Genomic DNA, 25,523 nt, shown 5'->3' with positions numbered 1-25,523 from the left:
TGCCTAAACTGGAAGCTATCAAGCCCAGCCTGACAAACACTTTCTATAAAATTGACATCCTTGTTAAAATAAAGACTTTCAATACATGGAGAAAATATTTTAATCATACTAAAACATATTGCTATACAGACCATTCATTATACACTATACACAACTTCAGAATATACTCCTGAGATGTTTCTTGGCTTTGTCCCTGGACTAAAGGCAGTTTTGATGCAGCGTTGGCAAAATAATGTGTGAGTGTGCTGGGTAATTCATGAAGCTCTGACAATAGAGGCTCTGCTGGGTGGATCCACGTGATGAAGCCCCAAACCCAAACACACTGGCTTGGTCAGTTTAGCCTTGAACTCGTGCAGCCGTGTGATGGAGGAATCCACAGCACTGAACGTGATTCTGCCTTCCTCAAAATTTACCTCCACTGCTATTCTGCTGCTCTGCAAGGTTTCAGTTAGGGTAGTCCCTCTTTTATTATGGTAGGCAGACAGATTGCCTTTGCCACTGTGCCTCAGGCTCCAGGACTCTGTATTGTTTCCAAAGGCGCTGCTTTCCTTGGTTTTCCTTTGAATGCTCCTGTAGGATACTGCAATGTCCCAGTGCCCCTCAACCTCCACCTCCCAGACATGAGTGCCAGAGGAGAAGCACCAGCTGGAGAGGACCTGGGGGGCTTCATCAAAGCGGCTGTGACTGTGAGGATACTCCAGCTTTGTTTTAACTCGCTCCACTGTCTGGAGGTCAGTAGAGACTCCAAGGAAACAGCTGGTAGTGTCCATGTCCAGGATGAGAATTCCTGATAGACAGACAGACCACACAGCAGTTTAACAAACTGAAGCTTGACAACGTGGATATTAAGGGATTCAGTGTGCGGTTGATGACATGTAGCTCTATTCAGAGCTGTTGTAGCTCTGTGATTTGTAAAGAATCTTGAGACAACTGATGCTATATAGATACAATTGAACTGAACTGACTTTAAATTCAGTTGCATCTGCTATGAAGCAGTAGGTCACTCTGACTAATATTATCTTTAGCCACTTCACCATTTCTCACTGATCATGTGTGAGGAGATTCATCTTTCATACCTTCATTTTCTGTTTCTGAAGGGATGTCCTTATTCACTGGATGATGAACCAGTTCTACAAAGAAATTAGAAAAACTGTTATTTGGAGTTCTGAGTGCACAGTAATTGACCTGAACTGATGTACGTACAACCATTAGTCAATCTAAGTTTCACATACTGAAGAATAAAAGGTTCCTCACTTTGACACCACTCTGATGTATGTACATTAAACACAAAACCTGATATATAGTTAGGGACAACGGATGAATGAAACTTTGTTGCTTCAGAGCCATCATTTTAAAGCATCGTCAATTATATATGATGTACCCCAACATGCGTCTCTATTTTGTGATTTCTGTCAGATAAGCATCATTGTCAAATTATACATTTATTTTTAACTTGATTCACAACGTCCCATATATTCTACCTTAGTGTCATGCATTTTTATTTGTCACAGCAACCAAAAAGCTCCTCCAGCAAGCCTTCTCCTTCCTACTGGGGTGCGAAATCCCTCAAGCACATAAATTTCAGGGTCACAAGCCGGAAGAGAGAACTGACAAGGCACCACAAGAAGAGCCCAGTAAAGTTCACAATGCCAACAGCGAGTGCATTGCTTGCCAAGCTGTTTTCAAATGTGGACCTGTTCTTCTGACAGCCACATTCAGCTACTTTACTTTACACTTTTAAATATGAAATTTGGGATGTTCTAAAAACAGTGGACAAAGACTGTGAGTCAAACTCTGTTAGTATCTTTAACCCAGATGAAGTCGTCCTACCTGTGATGGTAGAATAGATGTGATGCACGCGGTCCTGCTGCTTTTCCAAAGCTTCCCTCAGCGACTGATTTTCCACAGAGAAGTTGTAGGCTGGTGGAAATAAAGGTAGACGTCACTGAGTTCATACACACCACACAAGGCTAGCACAAACAAACTAGGGCTTGGCATCCTCTTACCGTAATACAGAACAATGAACCAAAGAAAGAGCAGGACCACTGTGACACCGTTAAGGCACGATTCGGCAGGCTTCATTTTCTGTTTTAAGAGTTAAGGAATGAGCATATTACATGTGAAAAGTACTGACATCCTTCAATTTATCAATGTGAGAATGTAGGAAACAAGGCTCACATCACGGTAAATGTTTTCCTGCAGTTTTTTTACTGAATCAGTGGATTCTGTAATTTGATCGTTGAGCAGTTTGAAGTTCTGGTCCATGTATTCCTGTTGAATGAACAAACAGTGTTCCTTTAAAGTCCTTGACATAATGTTCTATTACTTTACTTTTCATTAAATAGACGGCAATCATTAAGAGCTACCACTGATATTGTCCCAGTTTTTTTTTTATTTCGTTAGTTAATTTGTGTATTGCCATAAAATGTTAAAAAACATCTGCAATTCTGATACTTGGGGAGCAGAAAATCCTTCTTCACAGAGTATAATCACTAGAAAGACTTGTTACAAGAAACTATTGCTATCACTGCCTTTCAAACGATCTTATTCAACTCACGGTCAGCTGTCTTTGTAGGACAGTGGAGGCATCCGTGGCCGCGTTGAACTTCTTCCTCTCCATGGCACAGATGTTGCAGATATAACGTCTGGATGAGCTGCAGTAGTATCTGAGCACCTCATCCTCGTGCTGTGAGCATTTCCTCTCCAGGAGATCCCCTAGAGGTTTGACCAGGGGGTGACCAGTGAACACTGGCAGCTCCAGGTGGTCCTTGACATGCTGTTTGCACAGCGACACCTCACACTTCAGACACGTTTTAACAGCCAGCGTCTTAATCTCAGGGCAGTAGTCGCAGTACACAACCCGTGTCTGCTTTTCCTGCAGAGAAAAATCAGATATTGAAAATGTGGTTAATTTATTTACTTTTGGAGATTTAAAAGCGCCTGTGTAGCTGGTACCTTTGTCCTCCTGATCACCCTGAAGTCCTCTGCGATGCTGGTCAGTGCATAATTCTTGTGTAATCCGTCAATCTCTTCAACATGCGCCCTACAGTCTGGGCAACGGAAGGAAAGCTCTGAGGAGTGATTCCTCAGGTTCTCCAGGCAGCCCATGCACAAGCTGTGTCCACATGGCAGCTGCCGAGGATCCTTGAAGATGTCTTGGCACACCGGGCATGTCAGCATTTCCTCAAGGTGAGTCTTCTCTGTATCTTCCATTCTTCAATCAGCGCCAGTGAGCATTAAACAGCAGAGAGGAAGGAGGTAACTAACACAGTTGACAGCCCTCGGCTGCTGCTTCTGTAAAGGCTTCCTATTCTCTGTTTGGAATAACGGACTAGTCTTAGCAAATGACTGTAGCTGTATACAGTGAGGTTTAGCTTCTACGATGAAGAATAAACGGTGGGTAAAACCCCCAGTATTGCTTGTCTTCTGTCTTTCCTACACACTGTTAAAAGTGAAAGCACTGTTGTCGACGTGTGTACTTCCTGGTTGGGCGGGGCCTAAGGAAAGCGTTCGGTTACTTGCGGAACAAAACATTTAAAAAGAGTATAAAGTAGAATACTGCATTACATAATGTAACACCCATTTAAAATTAATTTAAATGTAAAATAAACATTTCCAAGCCAATAAATTACTGTTATAAATTGAAGCGACGTGATGTGACTGAAACCAAACTTCATTATTCATTATTTGTTATTAGTTATTTCCATTGTGAACTCCCATTATGATTCCAGTTAATTTAGTCCAACGGACAACGCGACACATATCTAATATAAGGGCTAAAACTTACTTAAACACTGTCCCTAGTGTCCGCCTCCAACTCGTGCAGAAATACGACTAGAAATGTCATTTATTTATTTACGACACGTTGCCAATATCAAATTTCAACGTCTCTTCGGTTTAATTTTAGTTTATAACGCTACCTTTTAGTTTCAGTGCAAACTGTAGCCGCTAAAATTACAAGAAGTTAATTTAAAAACGGGGAAGTTTATCTCCCCAGGCCACGTGACCCACAACTCACAAGTCAAATGACAGCAGATTTATGAAGGAGGAGCGTTCCAGTTTAACGAGCTAAACACGGATAGTAGTTAATTTACCATACGTTTTACAGTCTGTTAGGTGCCGTGGAAAACATCATGCTTAGTACCGGTGCCGAAGAAGCCCATCCTATCTGGCCTCAATGACTTCAGACCGGTTGCACTTACGTCACACGTCATGTAGGTCCTGGAGAGACTCGTCCTGGCTCAGCTGAGACCCCTGGTGGTCCCTGTCTTGGACCCTCTTCAATTTGCATATCAGCCTCACGTTGGTGTGGATGATGCTGTGATCTACCTGCTGCAGCGGGCTCATTCTCACCTGGATGGTGGGGAGGGCACTGTCAGGATCACGCTTTTTGATCTCTCCCCTGCTTTTAACGCCATTCAGCCCTTTCTGATGAGTGAGAAGCTGCTCAGGATGGGTATCAGCTCCCCCACTGTCTCCTGGATTGCTGATTACTTGTCTGACAGGCCCCAGTTTGTGCGGCTGGTGGGCTCCCTGCTAGATACCGCCGTCAGTAATGTGGGGGCATCTCAGGGGACTGTCCTGTCTCCATTTCTGTTCCCTCTTTACACCTCTTATTTGCGATACAGCTCTGGGTCCTGCCACCTACAGAAGTTCTCTAATGACTCCGCAGTAGTAGGGTGTATCAGAGATGGACAGGAGGTGAAGTATAGGACACTGATCGCGGACTTTGTGGAGTGGTCCCTGGCAAACCTCCTACTCCTGAATGTGGACAAGACCAAGGAGCTGGTCATTGACTTCAGGAGGAAGAGGACATCAGTAGAGCCCATCACCATCCAGAGCCTGGAGGTGGAAGTAGTGGGCCGCTACAAGTACCTGGGAGTCCACATGAACAACAGACTGGACTGGAGGGACAACAGTGATGCTGTGTATAAGAAGGGCCTGAGTGGATTCTACTTTTTCAGGAAGCTCAGGTCTTTCAATGTGTGCAGTGAGTCACTAGAGTCTTTCTACCAGTCTGTTGTAGCGAGTGCCCTGTTCTTTGCTGTGGTTTGTTGGGGAAGTAGTACCAGCAAAAAAGGCATCAGTGGGATCAACAAACTGATCCGAAAGGCTGGACATGTGATCGGTAGGGAGTTGGAGTCATTTGTCTCAGTGAGGGAATAGGAGGACATTGGATAAACTGTTCTCCATTGTAGACAATCCATCCCATCCACTACACCAAACACTATAGAGGGACAGAGGAGCTCAGTCTCCAGCAGAATGATTAAGCTCCGCTGCCATAGTGAACGCTACAGATCTTCTTTTATTCTGTATTCTATCCAGCTGTATAACAGCTCATCTTTTTGTGACGACTAAGCTACTAGGACAAAGCAATAATCCCTTGTGGATCATTAAAGTCTAAGTCTAAGTTTTAGTGAATTATTAACTACTAAACCATTAGTTGCAACTCATTACCTTTTTTATGTGTTTTGGTAGAAAGTGTACCCATGTTGAATGTAATGAAATTTCATTTGACCAAAGTATAATTTTTTTTTTATTAATACAAAGACAATTTCAACAAGAAACTTTAGAATGATGAAAAAGGACATTTGTTAACATTGTGTATGGATAAAGAAACATAAAAAACAACAATATTTCAAAAGGGCACATAAATAATACAGAATACAGAGCATATAAGAATAAAAATGTAAAAAACAAACATCAGTACATGTATATTGGCGCGTTATAGTATAGGCTATAAAAGTTAAGGACCTGTGTGTTGTCCAACCAGACAACTACCATATATATTTCTTACCTATAAAAGTATAAAATATTCCAAATCCAACCCACTTAATACACAGTCTGTAATGAGCAGCAGAGATCTTCCACCCCCAAAGGGGGAGGGGATGTTGGATTAATGCTAAACCATGTTGACTGGAATTCCTGCAGGCCAACTAATACATTGATTTCAATGCTCAGTTCACCTCATATAAAGTTGCCTGTAGAGTTTTTCAGGGTAAAAAAGCACACACACTACAACAGAGGAATGAATACTTCTATCGATCTGGTCTCAACAACACTTGATGAAGCAACAGTACGATAAAAGCAAAAAAGCTCATCTATTACAGGTCAAAGGACATAGACGAGCAGCTTATAGCCTTGCAGACGGATGAAGTGTCTTTTAGGGGGTGGAAGGACCTGAAAATATTTTTATATACAAAAGGGGGACTTTGCAGAAAAAAATGGAAAACCACTGCTCCAATATTAGGATAAAAACAAAACAGAAAAATAACACAAAATCATCAGTAGTGAGTTTTTAAAAATCACCTAAAATCAGGCATAACAATGTAATGCCTATGGAATGACTCGAAATACCAGGACTCATTATGGATCTCAGTTCCTGTCTCATTTATAACTTTAAAGGACCAGTGCGTAGACTACGAGAAATGGAATGTAGTATTCAAAATTAACTTTTCATACATGCAAATGCATTGTGTTTTTGTTTAGGAATTGTACTTTACTGCTGTGCCTTGATGCTTCAAGCAGGAAGTCAACCAGGCAGTCCTGAAACACAACAAGTGTACTACTGCAATGCACACTCATCTGAAAAGGCATCTGCTAATGCTGACAGAGGAACGGTACAAATCCTCTCAATGACAGTCAATTAACTTCACCTGTGGTAACCGAGAGAAGGAGGCTGCACATCAGCAATTTGAAGGTGAATTTCATTGTCTAAAGTTTTTACACTACATATTAGCCGACTTTAAAAAAATCAGTCATTCAACCACTTTTTGGTTAGCTTATAGTGAGCACCTCACATCTACATGGGGAGGGGGTCCTGTCCCATTTTACCAAATTTGCCATGGTGCACCAAACTGTTTCTACAGTAGCCCAGAATGAGCACACCACACACGGACTCTAAGGAGGGCCTTTTGCGTTTTTATACTGAACAGCAACCAACGTCTCTTACACAATTTATAGGAAAAGTTGTTCAGTTGGTTGCAATCTGTGATCTCACCATTAAATGTTTTCATCTCGGCTTTATGTGACAGCTATAAGGGAAGTGAGTTAGAATTTTTGAGTCTGAGGTAGACCGTGGTGCAACCTGCCATTGTCAGCATTTTTTTTTTTTTTTTACATGCCGGCAATTGTCCTGAATGACGGAACAAAGAATTCAAAATGGCTGAGTTTGTGTTTCTCCAGATTCCTGAGGATCCTGAAAGTTTTACCACATGTGGCGCAGCTGAAGGGCTTCTCTCCAGTGTGAAACCTCAGGTGTGCCTTCAGATTTTCTCGCAATCTAAAACTCTTGTTGCACTTCGTGCAGGTGTGCGGTCTCTCCCCTGTGTGGAACCTAAGGTGGCGGCGGAGGCTCTTCCTCAGGGCAAACGTCTTGGAGCAGACGGAGCATGAGTATGGTTTAAGTCCTGTGTGGAAGCGCTCGTGTCGCCGGAGAATCTTTCTTCGCTTGAAAGTTTTCCGACAGATACTGCAAGCGTATCCCTCATGCGAGCGAGTGACAACCTTCTGGAGACGCCAAACGCCATTTCCACATTGGGTGAAGCAGCAGAGGCGATGGCCCGTGTGAAGACCTCGATGGTGGCGGAGGTCTTTGGGCACAGGCCAGACTGTTTTGCAGTGAGCACTGTGGGGTTTAGGAGCATCATGCTGAATCTTCATCTCTAATTCAGGTATCATGAGCATGTCTACCAACTGCACAGCACAGGGGCGCAGCAACTTTTGGTCTGAAGGTGTGAGTTTCAGTTTCATCTGGAGATGGTTCTTCGTCTCCTCTACAGTGTGGATACGTTCCCACACCCCAACCTGTGAGGGAGTCACAGCTCCATCTAATATGGACGGACTGTAAGCAGTACCCTTGGCAGTGCTGGCTTGATCTGGCTTCTTTGAATTTTTAGGTTTGGGTACTGGAGATTCTTGCTTAAGGATTAACGGGCAAACAAATTTCACTTTATCCCCAGAAGTGGTGGCACTTGTATCCGGTTGGATCACAAGAGGCTTTGGTTTAGCCGGAGAGCTCAGAGCAGATTCACAGCTCAATGTTTCTGTCCGCTTCTGTGCCGAGACTGAAAAAGATCAGACATATTTTTGTTATCGCACCTTCCCGTCGTTCTCCCATGGAGTTCCCACATCCCTCCACCCCACCGGTAACTTAATGGAATTTAGTTCAGGTTAGTGCGACTATGAAAAAGTGATCTGACCTAGTAAGATTGACTTTGACATAAAAGTAACCAAGAGGCTTATTCAGACATGAAAAGAGTTGTTATGTCACCATCAAATTAATGTAATGTGTTAGTGTTGTGTCTGAAAGGGACTTCAGACCTGATCAATGAGTAACCAAGGAAAATAGTTTTAATAGTTTATGCAGTTGTGACCTAAAAAGTCTATGTACTGAACACATGTAACGTCAAAGCAACACCACCACAGAGTTAGCAGTCTACCTGATGAACAGCCTCAATGACCTGTATACGCCTCTTTTATTTATGAGCAAATGCCAGCACAGCATTGCAGTGCAGCGATAAGACATGTTTGGATTGCAGGAACTTCTGCAGAGTTCCTGTCACTGTTAGAGGAAGTGATCCTTTAAGTGTGTTTGCACTGCACGAACTAAGACCGATGGTTTACATGGTAAATGGTCTTGCTCTTATATAGTGCCTGTCAAGGTGCCTTACAATCACAGTGACACATCTTCCCAGCAACTGGGTGTTCTGTATATATACATATATAACACACAGAAAAAATAATAATTGAATAATAAACAATGTATTGAAAAAATGCATACATGATATGCATATATTTTTAAATCTCCTTTTAGTCATCCCATATTGCCTTTTTGTCATAGTTTTTGGTTTCAAAGAATGTAAACATTGGGTTTCATTATATTTATTGTACTGTGAACTTAAAACTGTCTGCAAAACTTTCTGTGCTTTGACCACTTCTCGTTTCGCAAAATACAAACTCTGCATATTCTGGCTGAATCTGCTAGCGTGTTTGGCCCTTTCAATTTCAACTCTTACCATTCAAAACAACTTCAGTTTGAGAATCACTATCAGCCGGAGACTCCTCCTCAAGGACGCTCAACTCCACCATATCAACAGTCTGCGTCACAACCTGATAGAACAAGAAACATTTGCATGTGTGCAGAACTTGGGATAATATGCCACAGTAACAAGTAGTATAAGGCAAAATAACAACAGGTTACTCAAGGTGCTCAGGGGGTGACAAAGCATGTTTTACATCATGCAGGTAATTTACACCACAATAAATCCTCACTGACCTGTTCCTTAGGAGGTAACCATTCAGGGTCGGTGTGGCCATGAGCTTTGTCCAGGAGGATTTCTGATGGAAAGACACACCCCTCCACCTTCTCGCACCCCCTCAGACAACCATACCCTTCTGAGGGGTAAATGGGAGCTGTTGGAAGAGGGGGGAAGGGTTAAAACCGAGACACAGCAGCCATGCATTCCTCAACAGTGCCTTTCCATTCGTGCAGCCCTGCACAGGAGATCAGTGCAGCAATAACAAATCAACACGGTTTCTATTTGATGCATGTTGTTTTGCAAATATGCATCAAGAAATATGGCCATAAAGAGCCTGTTATACTAGTTTCTAGATGGTACTATGCAGGAATCTATTTAGGAGCCACTTGTCTGCACTCTCTTCTTGGTATCGGACCAAAACAGGAAGTCTCATTTAAAGCACAAACAACAAATACCAGAAAGCTCGGACGGCTGATAAATGTCCTCCTCCTCCACTTGCACTCCGATGCTGCGTCTCGATTCCCCACTCGATAAACTCTCCGGCGTATGCAAGGTTTCCTTTCCCCGTAGGTCCTTGGTGCGGCCCGCATCCACTGCCAACGCTCCGTATCTGCTCTCGAACAGTTGGGTCAACTCCGTCGTGGCCGCCTTGAACAGCGCTCCCAGCACTGTCTCCACCTGCGCCTGGAAAGTCACCACGCCAGCCGACATTTTGACTCCTCGGGTCGTGCAGAAGTCAGCGTTTGGCAAAAATATCGCACTTTAATGGAAGAGAAAGCCTCGCAGGAATCTTTATTTACCAAGCCACGGGCACATGGTTTGCAGAAAGAAGAGGCGTGTCTCCAAGCAGCGCAGGCGCACCAAAGAGCGAGCAGACGACAGGTCATCAGAGTCGGAGAAAAAAAACAACGAAAAGCAGTCAGAAATAAATGTTTGACATTTTCTCGTTTTAAGTTTTCATTTTCTGACACATGGCCTGTTGTCTTTATGTGTACAGCCTAATATAGGCTGTACACATGATTCCAAGACAACAACAACGCATGCAGATGGGTCTTTAACTTCCTGACTCAGAGACAACAAACAACAAGAGGGACATCAAAATCCATCACAGTGAGGAGGGGGCTCTCCCCAGCGCTCTGTGTTGGGTTCTCTCCTCTTCAGCCTCCTCATCCTCAGCCAGATTCAGCTCCAACCACATCGTGAAATTTGCTCATGACACAGTGGCTCCACTCCCTTCGCAGACTGCCAGCCTACCCACCTCACATCCCCACTGGGGAAAGGATCCTTGTAGCACCCTATAATCTCCTGAAAATGTAATAACACCTGAAAAGGTAATAAAATTTGCACTTAACTCGATCGAAAATGTAATAAAACCCAATAATGTAATAACTTCACCAATAATGTAATAAAATATTCTGACTGATATTGTAATATATATATTTTTTTACCCATAATGTAATACCTTCTCACATTACTGGGAATTTATTACATTTTCAGGAGTTTTTTTTTCAAGACTGATAATGTAATATTTGACAGATAATGTAATATATATGTTCATTTTCAGTCCAGAGTTCTACATTGTTATATACACTGGATTTGAAACAACGGATGACTCTTGGGTTAAATTGGGGACCTTGAGTGCCATACAGTCATATGCATATGTGCAAATACTCAGGGACATGCAACTACATCCTGGACCCCCAGGTAAGTCTTCCCTTTCACTCCATAAATATCCAACATATCACTACCCCATGAAAACCACCACAAACCAACAAAACAACTTTCAGTAACTTTCAGTTTGAAGAGAGTATACATAAGCATTCATAACACCAGCATACACATTACATGGCACCTGACATAAACATAGGCCCACATATCCACTCACTCATGGTCAAACCGACATTTTACTCTATGTCAAGTGACATAGTGGTCAGCTGACATACTGTCATACTGACAGTCAGCATCAAAATGACAAAACTTTGAAAAATGAAAAAACAGGGTTTCTGAATGTTGTTTCTATATTGGTAAAAAAGGTCTGTGGTGAAAGTAACCACTAAATAATGTTTTATGTCCATTTAAATCCCACCATTTCTGCAACGCTATCTGCTGGTAATGTCAGTAACATGTTTATATCACATTTTCCATTATACAGCCACTAGTAACTTATCTCATCTTCCGTACCGCCTAATCCTGCACTAGGGTCGCGGGGGTTGCTGGAGCCTATCCCAGCTGGCATCGGGCAAGTCGCCAGCCTGTCGCAGGGCTAACACTAAGACATACAACCATTCACACTCACATGCACACCTGAGGTCAATTTAGAGTCACCAGTTAGCCTAAGAGAACCCACGCGAACACAGGGAGAACATGCAAACTCCACCCAGAAAGCACTCGAACCCGGACCTTCTTGCTGGGAGGCATCAGTGCTAACCACCGAGCCACTGTGCCGCCCTGACACTAGTATTGTTAGAGAAATTATGCTCTTGATATGCTTTTTGATCTCGGATGTGGCATCCTGGCCACTAGAGGGCCTGCAGTGGAGAACAGCATCAGAGTGTCCAAAGTGTAAACATAACAGGTAGTGGTTTTACAGATGTATTTACACTAACATAAGCAAAGTGGCTCTTGTTTGTATCATTATACATGGCAGACAGACATCTACATCTCAGCAAGAACGTGGAAATTTATCCTTTCAGTAAAGGACCAGCATTGCTTTCTGTTTAGATTCTACACAAATGACTGTGACCACCCCCAATATGCCAGTTTACTCCAGGTATACGCCATACAGTCATATGCACATATGCATATGACTGTATGGCACTCAAGGTCCCCAATAATGTAATGGCCAATGGAGGAATGAGTGTTAACAACACTACTTTTGTTGTCAGTATGATTTATTTACAGCTTCCAGGCAGCCCATGAATAGAACACACCTGCTGTAATTAGTGTTATAGTGCCACTGTAATGTAGCCATTTTTGGCTACTACTATAATGACTACGAGTGAGATGTTAAGGTGATCATTAACTGTCGGGTACAAAGTCAAAATGGAAGTTTATATCCAGCTATTATTACTGGTTTGTATAAGTAGTGGTCTGGCTGCCTTTTTGTGAAGATTGTTACTGCTGTCTTTTTGTGTTAGCCCGATGACAGACTGGCGACCTGTCCACTGTGTACCCCTGTAGCCCAATGACGCTTGGACAGACTCCAAGCCCCTGTGACCCTCTGGAGCAGGGCTGTCCAATACATTGTGTACATCGCGTTTGACTAGTAGATTGATTCTGATTCAAATTTCTGAAAATCATGTTGATGGGAAGCTTGTCAGCAACAAACCCTATATGACTAAGAGTAAAACTGCTTTATTTTACCCCTTTTTTAAAAAATCTAATTGTATATTTTAAATTCATTCACAGTATTTTGTGGAAATCTTTTGATTTTATAGACAGTGTAGATGGGTAGATCTCAGGATAGAATGGAGTGAAGTTCTCCCAGCCCTCACTGATGATGTCACATTCTTTTAGAGACTCACTGATGATGTCACAGTCCAATTCATTCAATATTCAATACAATGAGAAGACAGTTGGTGATAACTAAAGCTTGTTCTGAAATTATATTTTCAAGGTGCAATCCTAGTTTGAGTGATATAGCAACAAAGACAACCACTGCCATGGACCAAACAAGCAGTCCACAGGAAGAGTACACTCCTCCGACGACGGTGGACGCAATTCGCCCCGCCATGGATTCTTTCTTCAGATGGATTGAACCCAAGCAGTGGGCACGTTTGCTCTCAGGAAACCCTGACAAAACCAGATACATGCTGGCAGGGCTGCTAACAGACATTATGGCGCTCATTACAAAATCAACGCTGGCAGAAGTCATAAGGAGAGGAGTCAAGCCTTGGGATGACCTGTTGTCCAGTTTGGAAGACGCACTACCTCGAACTTTGTCTAAAGCTCTGGATGTTCCAGACGAGGTTTGCCGGGAGACCTCGAACTCTTTAAGGAGCATCATGTTCAGAGAAATAGGACCAATGTGTGTCAACTCCACACAGCACCTTAGCATTTACCCTGCAACTCCATATAGACCCACAGCTATCCTAACATTGGATGAAATGGTTGCTTGCACCATTAAAATGCTAAAAGAGTGCACTGTGAAGAAGAAACTGATGTGCAAACATCAATCGCTGCAGCCTGGACACAAGACACACTGAAGAAGATCAAGAAAAGTCTACCAAAAGTGATGTCTCTGACACTTTGGAAGAGAAACCTGTATCAGTTTCTCTGACAGGCAGGATTAAGAGCTTCTTCAAAAAGCCACTTCACAAAGCGTCACCTCCTGCACCAACACAGACACCCGACGCTACAGAGGTCACCCCCGTGGACGTCTTTGTGCCTCTAGATACTTGGAAGAACACAACACATAAATATTTGTGAGCAGTGTTGCAGAGAACCTGATTTCCTGGGCCCTTAAAAAGTCCAAGAGGACCTGCGCTGCAGATACCCTAGACACCAAGCAGGTGAAGTCGAGACCCAAGGTTTTAACATTAACCTGGACAAGCTGAAGGACGTGGACAAGGCCATTTTGAAAGACATCTGCAAAAGGTTGCACTGCCCCAAATCAGCTTTGTGGACTCCTATGATCTATCATTCATATCACATTTAACAAAACAAAAAACGTTCAAATGGTCAATCAAGTAGAGTATGAAACATTGAGATTTCCTTAGAATGTGGAGCATATATTTTTAGGCATGGGTTTGGTTTGGGTCTGTGGGTGACTCTCCCCACTACCACCTGGAGTTTCTTCACCATCCATTTAACCCTCTTTACCATTGACTTCTCTCTGCTTCTCTCCCCCCAACGACAGAATCACAAGGTAGGTCGAGGGAGCGCTGTCTTTGGGGGCGTTTGAAAAAATCAAGGAGAAAATGGAAGCATTTTGTGATGCCGCTCATGAAATAAATTCTTAAGAATCGTTGTGTTTTGAAATGAGATCATGTATATGTGTGAATCAAGATGGTGATTTTTTTTTTAAAAAAAAGTGAAAAATGACAATAAAATAATCTCAAATCTATATAAATCTCGGAACCATTTGAGATGGCAAGGGTCGATTATTTTAATCACACAGCTGAGGATCTGCATTTTGGAATCCATTTCAGAGGGTAATTAAGTTTGACTGGCAAAGCAATAAGATAATAAGGAAATACGCTCTTAAGATGCATCCACTATTAATATTATTAGTTAATATTAATAAACTGCACTTCTCTTCAAACTGGTACAGGAAGGCATCCAAAACAGAGTGCTGTCCCAAGTTGTAAGATATAACACTTTAACATTAAAGTTAGACTGATGCTCTACTTGCAGGGGATTGCTCCCTGTTGCACCTCCAACAGTGTCCCATATGCATCTGTGTTCCAAATGGGCCTATGCCTGGGGATACCTCGCTGAACCCCTCTGTGAGTCTAGATTGGGTCACCAGCTCGGGGCCACCAATCATTATTGGGTTGCTCCATAAACCTGAGTTCAGCTCTTTGTAGCAGAGTACCCACCCCTGATTGTCCTCAACTTGTGTTCTTTCTCCTCATTCACAGCCTGGAATGACAGTGAGCTCCACCAGCAGGACCTTCTTTCTAGCTGCAGTCCACATCACAAGGTAAGGCTGGAGAAATGTTTCCACAGTCTCCTTAGGGAACTGGAGCTGTCTCCCTATTTCCGCTCTTAAGTTCCACTCCATGAAGTTTGAGATGATTCTTGTTGTGTTTACCAAATTGCCCCAGCATACTTGATACCACTCCTGACTGCTGGCTGTTTGCTTCCCATCTGGGGCCATCTGCTACATCTCAGCTTCCTGAGCACTTGATTGTGTCACTTTCCGTAGCAGCCGTGGGACAATCTCACAACCGGCAGACAATGATCTGCTGTGGGCTGTCATCGGTAGCATTCCAAAAAAGTTTCTTTTTTAGACCTAATTTGGTGTGAAAATATGTTGGTACAGTGTCTGTTGTACAGCAGAGACTGTTGCCACTAAAGGAAGAGAACAACAAGTTGGAAATACATTTCTGCCTGGACCTGATTAATTGCTTTGAAGTGACCTCTTTTAGCCTATTGTTGCTTGCTGTTTTTTGCTTCTGACAGCTCTCCTTCCTATTGTTTTGCATTACTCCTGAAGTGTTTGGAGAAGCCTGCCTCTACTGTGTCCATGTAGAGTACTTAGAATTTGAAAGGAAATGACTCCAGCTTTAGTCTTTCTGGGTGGAGTTTGCATGTTCTCCCTGTATCTGCGTGGGTTTTTCTCCAGGTACAAGACAAGACATGCTCATTAGCACACTGATTGGTGTCCCTAAATTGACCCTGGGTGTGCATGTGAGTATAAACAGTTGTTTGTCTATGTGTGTGATAGACTGGCGACCTGTCCCACCTCTCGCCCAGTGACAGCTGGGATAGGCTCCAGCAACCCCCGCACCCCAGTGAGGATAAGCGGTAGTAGAAGATGAGATGTAGATGAGATTTCTGTAATTGCACTGATCAAACCAAGCTGTGCATCACTAGCGACAGTACCTGATGGAAAAGAGATGAAATGGTGCACAACCTCAGGAAACTGCAGGAAGCACGGACAAGACACTCAATCACTCAGTCAGGTGTTCTGACTCTTCAGTTGCTCTGCTCACACAGAGCAATCAACCTGAAATCCGCAGCACAAAGCTTTACTCTCACTCCATTTCTCCTGTATAGTACTTTGCCATGGTAAGCCCTTTTGGCATACATCACATTTTATAGTTTTTTTTCATGAAAGCGTTGTTTAGACTATTTGGATGTTAATAGAAAACTGGTATAGGCATGCAACCGAAAAAACTTGTCTTTTCTTCTATACTACCTCTAGAGGCTGCTAATAACTCTTTTTGCTTACATACTGTGGCTTTAAATTTGTATACATTTTTGGGACAGATTTCTGTATATGATTGTGTGTCTTTAATAGCTTTGCTTCTCTTTATTGAGTAAAGCATTATTATGTAATCATATTATTATTTATATTTCACACACACACACACAGATATCTTTCAAAACTATACAGCAGCGGGTTTCTGCCCAAACTGTCTTTTATTTAAGACTTTACAGTAAGTTAAATTCCTCTTGTTACAAAAATAGAATACGGCTGTTGTCATTATTCATCATCGTAGAAAACATCCATGTGATGTACAGCAGTTTCAGTGTACAGCATTACATTGATTTCACAGAGTAGGATGGTGGTACGTGTCAGAAAAGCCTGCTAGCACCCTTGGATCTGACCCCGATTGTTTCAATACTGGGGAAAACAAGAAAACAAGTGAGCACACATGAAACACATTCAAACGGTAACAAACTCCAGATGGACTCAGACAAAATTCATAAAACAATGCAACCCCTCCAGTACTTAGGAAAATAAAAAACTTTAATAATATAAAAATCAATAGCGGTAGATGGCAAGGTTTTGAGAGAATTTCCTTTTTTATTGTACCAGACAGTTTTACATGTGGGAATTAATGTACTGTGGCATCTTAGAGAGTACTTCCTTACAAGATATGAATATGTAGGGGAGAAACATATAATGGAATATGGTTCGGGTGAGATGCAGAGAGTATGACAAAAAGATCAGAAGTCAGAGTGAAGTGATGACAAATGAAAAACATGACAGACTTGAGAGTTAATGATGACGATGTTGACTCTTGAAACTGTATTGGTCAGCAAGTAAATTATGACATGGTGATTTAATAATCATCATCGTCGTCATCATCGTCATCATCATCGTCATCATCGTCGTCATCGTCATCGTCGTCATCATCATCATCGTCATCATCATCATCATCGTCGTCGTCATCATCATCGTCATCATCGTCGTCATCGTCGTCATCGTCGTCGTCGTCATCGTCATCATCATCGTCGTCATCATCGTCGTCGTCGTCATCATCGTCGTCATCGTCATCATCATCGTCGTCATCATCGTCATCATCATCATCATCATCATCGTCATCAGGGTCAATTTCTCCTGACAAAGCATCCTCAATCCAGTCCTCCAGCTCATCTACAGAGGGCAAGTCCTCACCATCATCCATGTCCATCCACACACTGTCAGCCTGTAAGGCAAAAAGAGGAATTCTAAGTAACAGTATGTTTTCACGTGGCCGTTCATTTATTATCAGAGGTGCCAACCAGGAACTGCTGGCAGCTACAGCCGTAGTTAGGCACAAGAGTGCTATTTCATGACACTGATAACTTGCTAGCTAGGCTCCTCAGATCATTATGTCTGGCCTTCTGGAGTCACTTCCTAGATGTTTCGTCATGAGAAATGACAAATCTTTTCACTCCTTGACGGTCACTTAGCACAAATGTGTGACCAGGAATTCACATCATAATAGTACATATTACCACTGTCTGACCATAAAGCTGTTCTTGGTTAAATATGTACAGCATAACGATATACGAGTGTAGAGAAACCCATGCCAAAATGCAGAACCAATATGTGAAAAAACTACCAAAACTATTACTCACATCATCAGCATCGACAACACCAATCTGAGGGGAGGACAGGTCAATTCCAAAAGTCTTTTCCCAGTGTGGCAGGAGCTGCAGGATGATAAAGAAGAAGGTGAAGAAGCTGCTCTTATATACCAATGGCAATCAATTATACCCTTTTTATCATTAAATTTCCAGGTAATCTCTTGTTTCTTGCACACCTATTGATGGATCATATTCTTACCAGAGGGAAGTCATCAGGGTCAATCCAGACAATGCTGAGGTCAGGGTTGTCTGTGTTATCCTCTGCAACTTTCTTCAGGATCTCCAGGAACTCAAAACCATCTGAGATACGGAGAGGATGATCACAGTTAAGTAATCATTCAGTGCTTGTCATTGCTGGTACTGTCATGAAAAAAAAAAATAAAAAAATTGGGCATCCTTTACCTGGGTCAGACTCCTCTGCGAAAGCAATGATGTGTTCGCCATCAACATCGTCAGCCTGTGAAAAGACCACATGCAAATTGAACCCACTGGGGCTAAATGACAGAAGTTGGATAGCAACAGTTTTTGACTTCAGCCATTTGTTGTGAAGTTGTGATCTCATTAAAGCTTTATTGTGGAAGTTCATAGGGAAATCATCATGACCACCTTCTTAATATTGTGTTGGTCCCACTTTTGCTGCCAACACAGCCCTGAGCCATTGAGGCATGGACTCCAATAGACCCCTGAAGGTTTGCTGTGGTATCTGGCAGCAAGATGTTAGAAGGAGATCTTGTAATTCCTCTAAGTTGCAATAATGCATTGGTAAGTGGTACATGTCATGTAACATCCACTTGGATAGCAGGACCCAGGGTCTCCCAGCAGTACATTGCCCAAAGCATCAGACTACCTTCTTCTCGTAGTACACCATAGTGCTTTTCCAGGTTGGTTATCCATTTGATGTTAAAGAAAACATAATTGAATAGACGAGGTCACTTTCTTCCGTTGCTCCATGCTGCAGTTCTGATGCCCATGCGCCCATTGTTGGTACTTTTGGGCAGTGGACAGGGGTCTTCATAGACACCCTGACTGGTCTATGGCTCTGCAGCCCCATATGCAACAAATTTGACCTGCAGTATCTTACCTGTTGAATCGGGCTACATTTGTCAGCCTTTGCTCCTCACATACATCATTAATACTTGGCTTATTGTCTCCAGTTCTGTTCCTTCTGCAGGTTTGGAGATGGTTTGACCCAGTCATCTCGCTATCACAATTTGGTCCTTGTCAAACTCACTCATATCCTTATGTTTCTAACGCATGAACTTTGAGGGAAAAATGTTCACTTACTGGCTATCCCTTAACAGGTGCCATGATAAAGAGATAAACAGCTTTATCCACTTCATTTGTCGGTGGTCATAATGTTATGCCTGATCAGTGTGGGTCAACACATTCATTCATGCTGTAGTGTTGGGAGTGCTTACCCAGATCTCGTACATGTTGTGTGGTTCCAGCTTCCTCAGGGTTGGTCTTGACAAACACAAATCAATTCAGTTTTAATTCATTTCATTATTAAATTCAAATTCCTGGTAGCATATCAACAATAGGACTTACCTGTCATTATCTTCAATGAATTTCACCAGTTCATCCTCAGAGTAAGGTTTTCCAGGGATGACCACTGGGTCATCAATGAAGGGTTCATAGAAGTCCACCTCATTGAGCTTCAGCTCCAGGGCCTTGGCGACCTGTAACACAGGATCAAAGCCAAACCATTATCTGAGAATTATTTATTAACATTTTATTTAATCACTTGCTAGGTTTTGGTCCTTTTTATGTTCTGACAATATTTTCTGGTATATTTAATAAAATACAGTACATGATAATATAGACATAACATAGCTGATTTCAATGAAATTTTACATGATATGGAATAATGTATGTTCAGAAAATGAATAAAACTTTTAACAGACAAGTCAGTTTACATGTTTCAGTAAACCAATAAATTTAGAATGTCTACTCTTCCAAATTCGCAAGTTTCTGGTTCTATAATTGTCATAATTTATTTTGTTAGAACAAAACAGCAAACTTTTGTTTCATCTCCAACCAAGTCAAGGCACTAAAGTGGAATTATCAAGTTCCTTTTCTTTTCTAGATAACCAACATTATATCTTATTAACTGATAGACAAATCAAAATCTGCTCATAAACTATTACAAGACAAAATGTATAACCTTGTTTTAAGTTTTAAAGATATGGAACTGAAAACATTCCAAAATTTCCATTTCCGAAACTATTTACTTCAAAAGCATTTTTCTGGGATGCCTCAAGGCTCAATCTTAGGACCTTATCTATTTTCTAACTTTTAATGAGTGCAATACATTGATCGTGTTATTTTTACTGTAATACCTTCATACTAATATCATAATATCATTATGGAAGTAATATCTCAATGTTTAATGCAGATTTAACAAACTGTAGTCATATTACTCTTCATTGAAGAGTGACATTAAAATGCTTCACAGAGTTCAAGTTGCAGACAGATCTCAGTGTGAACTGCTCAGAGGAGACTGCATGCATCAGGAATCAGTACAGTCTTCTGATACAGTATTCAGTACAGAATGGTTGTGGATGGTTTCTATATGTGTATTTTCTATCTTTAAGGAGGAAAGAGGAGGTTTGATGGTATGGGGGGCTTTGCTTGTGACATGTTTGCTGTTATAATTAAAATTCAATGCACAGTTAACCAGCATGACTACCGCAGCATACTGCAGTGACATGCCATTCCTTTTGTTTTTTGCCCATGGTTTATTTTTCAACAGGACAAGGACCTTAAGCATAAGGACAGAAAGCCCGACCCTAACCATTCACATCCGAAAACTGAGACTCAATGACTTCCTAAGAGCTTTCAGTCATTAATTTGACTAATCACTAATTTGTAAGCTATCCTGTATCTAATGACTTTATACAATTTCATTACGATATTTTACTTGCACAAACAAATAAACATAAACTAGCTAAAGAGATGATATATCCTAATTACTCACCTTTGGGTTGAATGTGGCAAAGAACTTGATGTGAGGATGGAACTCTTCAGCAGCATCGGCGAAAGCCTCAAAATCTGAAATTTAATAGGCATTCATCAAGTTACCTCAATAGATCGGTAGATCTCCACATTATTGTTGCACTTTGTGTATGAACAAACTTAAAATGAAAGCAGCAAAGTACAGTTAAATGACACATGATGGAGCCGGCTGTTATATTTTCTTGATATCAGCAATTATGTTAAAAAGCAACTGTGAACAAAAAGCTGGAACAGGTTATCATGCCATCACAGTACAGATTCTTACGTTCTGACTTGTGACTCTTAAAGTAGCCCACCAGTTTGATGTCCTCTTCGATGTTCTCAAAGCCTCTCAATTCCCTACTATTGTCAATAATTTCCACTGGGTCCTCAAGAACCTGGTGAGGAAATGTAGGATCATAGAGGAGAAAGGAGGGGGGGAGACAGTGGCAATGACAGATAACACAGGAAGTCAGAGTAAGACTCTGCCGGTGATCTTTATACAAAGCAAATGAGAAAGCTTAAATAATGCAGGCTATTAACTGTGAGATTATATCCTCACGAACATCATAGATGAACTCCACAAGAGTGTCGGCTGCAAGTTCGCCATCATATTCTATGACTTCATCGTCTGTGAAGACGAAGATGCTGTCGGACTCATCAATGCCTGGGGAGAAAAGAGGGACTTATTTTTTACATATGCTCATACTAGCTAGTCTGACATTTGCATTAAGTCAGAACTACATGCACCAATTGTCTGCAGCTGCTTTACCTAATTTCTTTGCAATAGCCTTGTCGTGTTTTGCATCAATGAGACCGATTCCAATATCCTCATCATCAAACTCATCCAGGACCTGGGCTGCAAGCTGAAACACAACAAAATTGTCACATAAATAAAGACATGAATCTGATTTGTCAGATCAGTTAAAAAAACACCAACTTGGTTTTGCAAATGTGTCTTGTGCATTTGAAATCCGCTATTATTTCCACCTTTTCACAAAGTTCTCTCACTCAGTAGTTTCATTACCATAAAAGCCTACTTTTCAGAGCGCTGCTTCTGCACTTTCTAAATCTGTATGAAACTTGAACCTCATGACTGACAGTGGGTTCCACCAATTGCAGTGCCACAGTCGCAGCCCGGCTGCATTGAGGAAGCGGTTCGAAGGCCGTCTCAGTGTGTCCGAAGGGTAGAAAGTGCACATACACACAGACACACAAGCATGCGCTCTCACTGGTGTCAGAGATTTGGAGCAGCTGCTTTTACTGTTTACTGTTGTGCATATAATTCTTAGCATTTCTTTTCACCAGATTGGAGCTGCAGGTGGGCAGGGCACAGTAAACAGTTCACAGCTTGTAGCTTAGCAAAACATCAGCTTGAAGTTTTTTAAGTGCTGTCTTAGTGTGACTTTTTTTTGTAATGCACTATATTTTCTTGCAGACTGCACCAGCATTTAAGTTGGCTAAATAAACGCATTGTGGGCAAGGGAATAAATATTGATATTCAAGGATATACGTGAACAAATAATTATATCTGTTTGTTAGGCTTGAATTAATCTAGAATTGTCCTGTGTAAAAGCATCATGGTGTATGGTATAAAGCCTTGTCAGAATATGGGAATTATTTAGTAGATGCATAGGCTACATAATTGTCCTCCAAATATAAAAGGTGCAAATTAGCTTTTGGGCCTTGGTATTCAGATTGTGTATCTGCAGTTAGTTGGATGTAATTTCTTCTGAGTAACTGAACCTCACCAACTACATGTAAAGTTAAACCAAAAGCATTAGTACCAGGGATGAGATTTCATAGCATAAGACAACATGCAAACTGCGCTGTGCTGTACACTTTTTCTTTTCAGCTGCCTTCATTTGATTCATACTGAAAAGATAAACGTGTCATTTCATAAAAACCTTACAGTGATAATAATTTAGATACCCTTGGTTACTACTGGTGTGGCATCAATGTATTTCCTCTAATTTAAATAGTTCCCAGTTTGAAGTTAAGTATAACAAAGATAAACTACCTGCCTTCACATTCACACTGCTTCGCTGTGTTTGTTTTCATGTGTACAACTACTAGTCTAAATGTAGAAAGGATTAGGTGTAAAGAAGCTTCCTAAACACAAGGTCCCTAGACACAACAGGAGGCTACTTCCACAACCAAATCAGTTTCAAATAACAAAGGGATAAACACTTCATTATGACTTCCTTGCTACCATCGTGTCCTATTTCATTTTACATACGCCACCCCTCACAGGTTGCCTTGAGCCCTGAAATTTTGCCACTTCTGTTTTCTCCACTGCTGCCGCCTGTTGCTAATAATAAGATCTCATTAAATGTAAATCATAATACATTCATGAGGAGAAACACAAGCCATCAGGGAGCTAGACGTACCACAAAAGCAGCTCAGGATAAATTTAGTGGCAGAAGCCACGGCGGCCGAGGGACTATTTTGGTGAGGCGGCTGTGATGCTCAGCGCTCTGGGATCCGCTGACAAGTACAGTACTGCAAGTGTCAGTCACAGCGCAGCGCTGAGCTGGCACTACTGGAGCCAGTACTGCCAACGATGGCCTGAAAGCCCAAGACTGAGCCCTAGCGCTTCAAACCGAGACACCAGAGGGTGTTGAGTTAATGTGATATGTTAAGGAGAGCAGCCCCCCCCCCTCTCTCCCTGCAACGGTTATTAAAGTTTTCTTCGCTATTATTATCTGTAACTAACTAATATATATATATATATATATATATATATATATATATATATATATATATCCCACTTCATCCCGTTGAATTTTTTTGACTGAGCTGATATGATCCGTAACTTGTTGATGGCTAGATGGCAGTTTCACACAAGACCTGTTGTATATAATTAATATTCCCAAATTATTTAATTTGTTATTGTGGTTTGTGTAAATGATCATTTGTGTGCAGTGGTCAATGACAAGTTAGAAAAAGAGTCTTTTTAGTGGCTGCCCTGTGTTCCTTATTCTCTTCTTAGCTCTCTTCAAAATACAATAATCAGCAGGTGTATAAGGTGGCAGCATATACTTTACACTGTACAGTAGTCAAGCCACATGCCATAAAATACTTCTGCAACATGATCCATCAGGCGTATATTCCATAAATCAGTCATCACCCCTATCATGTTTTAGAGCTGCAATGTTCTGTGCAGATTTTTTTTTTTCAGTATTTCTTTAAACTATGTGTATAAAGCACTGTGAGAGACAGTGTCATCATCATCAGCGTCACCTGCATGTCATTTGTGATGGTTGTTTTTAGCAATGTAATCTTGATAAAATGCCTCATCCGTGCAACAGTGAACACGGAACCAACTTTTTGACAATAATGCAAACAGAACTTTTCCTGGGAAATGCGATGCGGGAATGTGTGACATCCGATATCCAATAACTTCTTATGTCATCTGAGAACCAGCTTCAGTAAGTGTAGTTTGATGCTTTGTGGAGCTTTATGCTGAGGGATGATGCAATGTCTTTCTGCGAGGAATGTGAAGAAACTGCTGAGCATCCAGGCGGAGAGGAGGCCTAAGGTGTGATCAGCATACCAATGGAAGCATGTTAAGTGCACGAACTCCCTCACACGCACACACAGCACACAGGCTCGGTCTTTGCCAGAATAAATGATATCTAGGTCCTAACAGCTCAGCTCTTTGCCTCGGGTGGACGACGCTGACGACATACCACAGGCTCGCGACACATGTTTGGGACTTCACATATCAGCATTTCTGAATTCAGCAAAGCTATTTTCCACCTCGTACCCTGCTTTCTCCACGATAACGTCTCCTGCTTTTAGCTTTACAGAAACGCAACTCTGACAAAAACTACTCATCTCTATTCATAGATATTACACTGTTTTCTTATAGCAGTTAAACTTTACTACAAATAATAAGTATATATTGATTAAAAGTCCTTGACCTGCAGTCTCATCACTTATTTTACACCTGCTTGATTCTGAATTTGAAGACCCGCATGAAGTTAAGCTCAAAAGTAAAACTGTATCAGACTTTTCAGACAAAATCTTATTAGCAGCTTCAAGGCTGTTTACTGACTCCCTTCTAAATCCACCACTGGTCCTACTGCTTCCTCATCACTAAGATATCACACTCTACTCACAATTCTCATCTCAACCCACCTCAAGGGCCAACTCCTCAATCTCAAACTGTCTCTGGGCGACGCGGCTGGATCCGGGATGGTCGTGGTAGTACACCACCATGACATCGTACTTCTTCATCACAGACTTATAGTTCTTGGCATTGAGGTCGTGGACGCGGTCCTTGCCATCAAACTCCGGGAAGTCCAAGGCGTCCCTACACAGAGATAGCCCTCCAAAGGACAGCAAGACTACCACAAGCACCCAGGTCCACTTCATGGCTGCTCTCTAAGAAAATGCAGATCTAGTGAAAGAAAGTAAACCAAACGGGGTTGAAGAAATCGTTGGTGAGAGTATGGAGAACCCCTTCCAATCCGCGTCACCCAGAAGAGAGCAAGACTAACTCCTGCATCCACCTTATTAAAAACCCCACATGAGCAACAGGCAGTGGGGCACAGGGTGCAATAGGGGTTGGGCTAAGTTTGACATAGGTGTAAGTGTGTGTGTATGTGGGGTGTAATTGAGCATGGGAAAGATGAGGCAGGGCTGGGATGGTTGCTGGGGGGACAGCTCTGTGTGTGTGTGTGTGTGTGCATGTGCCTGTGGGTGCATGTGTGTGTGTGTGTGTGTGTGTGTGTGTGT

At 41.9% G+C, this 25,523-nt stretch overlaps 3 protein-coding genes across 3 annotated transcripts; all 3 read right to left on the bottom strand.

Annotated features, from left to right (window-relative positions):
- Nucleotides 1-82: 82 nt before the first annotated feature.
- On the bottom strand, nt 83-4,178 carry LOC125010169 (E3 ubiquitin/ISG15 ligase TRIM25-like). Its single transcript, XM_047588550.1, has 7 exons — nt 2,956-4,178; nt 2,558-2,875; nt 2,179-2,271; nt 2,007-2,085; nt 1,831-1,920; nt 1,077-1,130; nt 83-787 (listed from the first exon to the last, which is right to left on the bottom strand). Exons 1-7 carry the CDS (start codon nt 3,211-3,213, stop codon nt 255-257), a joined length of 1,425 nt encoding a protein of 474 aa, XP_047444506.1. The 5' UTR covers nt 3,214-4,178; the 3' UTR covers nt 83-254.
- A 1,340-nt stretch (nt 4,179-5,518) lies between these two features.
- On the bottom strand, nt 5,519-10,462 carry si:rp71-1g18.1 (uncharacterized protein LOC559922 homolog). The gene is made up of 4 exons (XM_047588500.1): nt 9,716-10,462; nt 9,278-9,414; nt 9,018-9,111; nt 5,519-8,066 (listed from the first exon to the last, which is right to left on the bottom strand). The coding sequence occupies exons 1-4, from the start codon at nt 9,969-9,971 to the stop codon at nt 7,117-7,119; spliced, it is 1,437 nt and encodes a 478-aa protein (XP_047444456.1). The 5' UTR covers nt 9,972-10,462; the 3' UTR covers nt 5,519-7,116.
- Nucleotides 10,463-16,305: 5,843 nt separating this feature from the next.
- casq1a (calsequestrin 1a) lies at nt 16,306-25,343 on the bottom strand. The gene is made up of 11 exons (XM_047590382.1): nt 24,924-25,343; nt 21,553-21,646; nt 21,347-21,447; nt 21,067-21,178; nt 20,764-20,837; nt 19,335-19,465; nt 19,205-19,250; nt 18,189-18,243; nt 17,986-18,086; nt 17,778-17,852; nt 16,306-17,362 (listed from the first exon to the last, which is right to left on the bottom strand). The coding sequence occupies exons 1-11, from the start codon at nt 25,158-25,160 to the stop codon at nt 16,997-16,999; spliced, it is 1,392 nt and encodes a 463-aa protein (XP_047446338.1). The 5' UTR covers nt 25,161-25,343; the 3' UTR covers nt 16,306-16,996.
- Nucleotides 25,344-25,523: the final 180 nt, after the last annotated feature.

The sequence above is a fragment of the Mugil cephalus genome, chromosome 7 (assembly GCF_022458985.1).
Source record: "Mugil cephalus isolate CIBA_MC_2020 chromosome 7, CIBA_Mcephalus_1.1, whole genome shotgun sequence".
Classification (NCBI taxonomy): Eukaryota; Metazoa; Chordata; class Actinopteri; order Mugiliformes; family Mugilidae; genus Mugil; species Mugil cephalus.
This window is presented reverse-complemented; position numbering and strand designations above follow the sequence as displayed.

Excerpts from the sequence above, each read along its gene's own strand:
- LOC125010169 (XM_047588550.1), bottom strand. The coding sequence starts at position 3,213 with ATGGAAGATACAGAGAAGACTCACCTTGAGGAAATGCTGACATGCCCG. Across the intron at positions 1,131-1,830 it reads CATCTATTCTACCATCACAG|AACTGGTTCATCATCCAGTG; the intron begins GTAGGACGACTT and ends ATTTCTTTGTAG. Across the intron at positions 788-1,076 it reads TTCAGAAACAGAAAATGAAG|GAATTCTCATCCTGGACATG; the intron begins GTATGAAAGATG and ends TCTGTCTATCAG.
- casq1a (XM_047590382.1), bottom strand. The coding sequence starts at position 25,160 with ATGAAGTGGACCTGGGTGCTTGTGGTAGTCTTGCTGTCCTTTGGAGGG. Across the intron at positions 19,251-19,334 it reads TTCATTGAAGATAATGACAG|ACCAACCCTGAGGAAGCTGG; the intron begins GTAAGTCCTATT and ends GTGTTTGTCAAG. Across the intron at positions 18,087-18,188 it reads CGCAGAGGAGTCTGACCCAG|ATGGTTTTGAGTTCCTGGAG; the intron begins GTAAAGGATGCC and ends TCCGTATCTCAG.
- si:rp71-1g18.1 (XM_047588500.1), bottom strand. The coding sequence starts at position 9,971 with ATGTCGGCTGGCGTGGTGACTTTCCAGGCGCAGGTGGAGACAGTGCTG. Across the intron at positions 9,112-9,277 it reads GGTTACCTCCTAAGGAACAG|GTTGTGACGCAGACTGTTGA; the intron begins GTCAGTGAGGAT and ends TTGTTCTATCAG. Across the intron at positions 8,067-9,017 it reads AACTGAAGTTGTTTTGAATG|TCTCGGCACAGAAGCGGACA; the intron begins GTAAGAGTTGAA and ends GATCTTTTTCAG.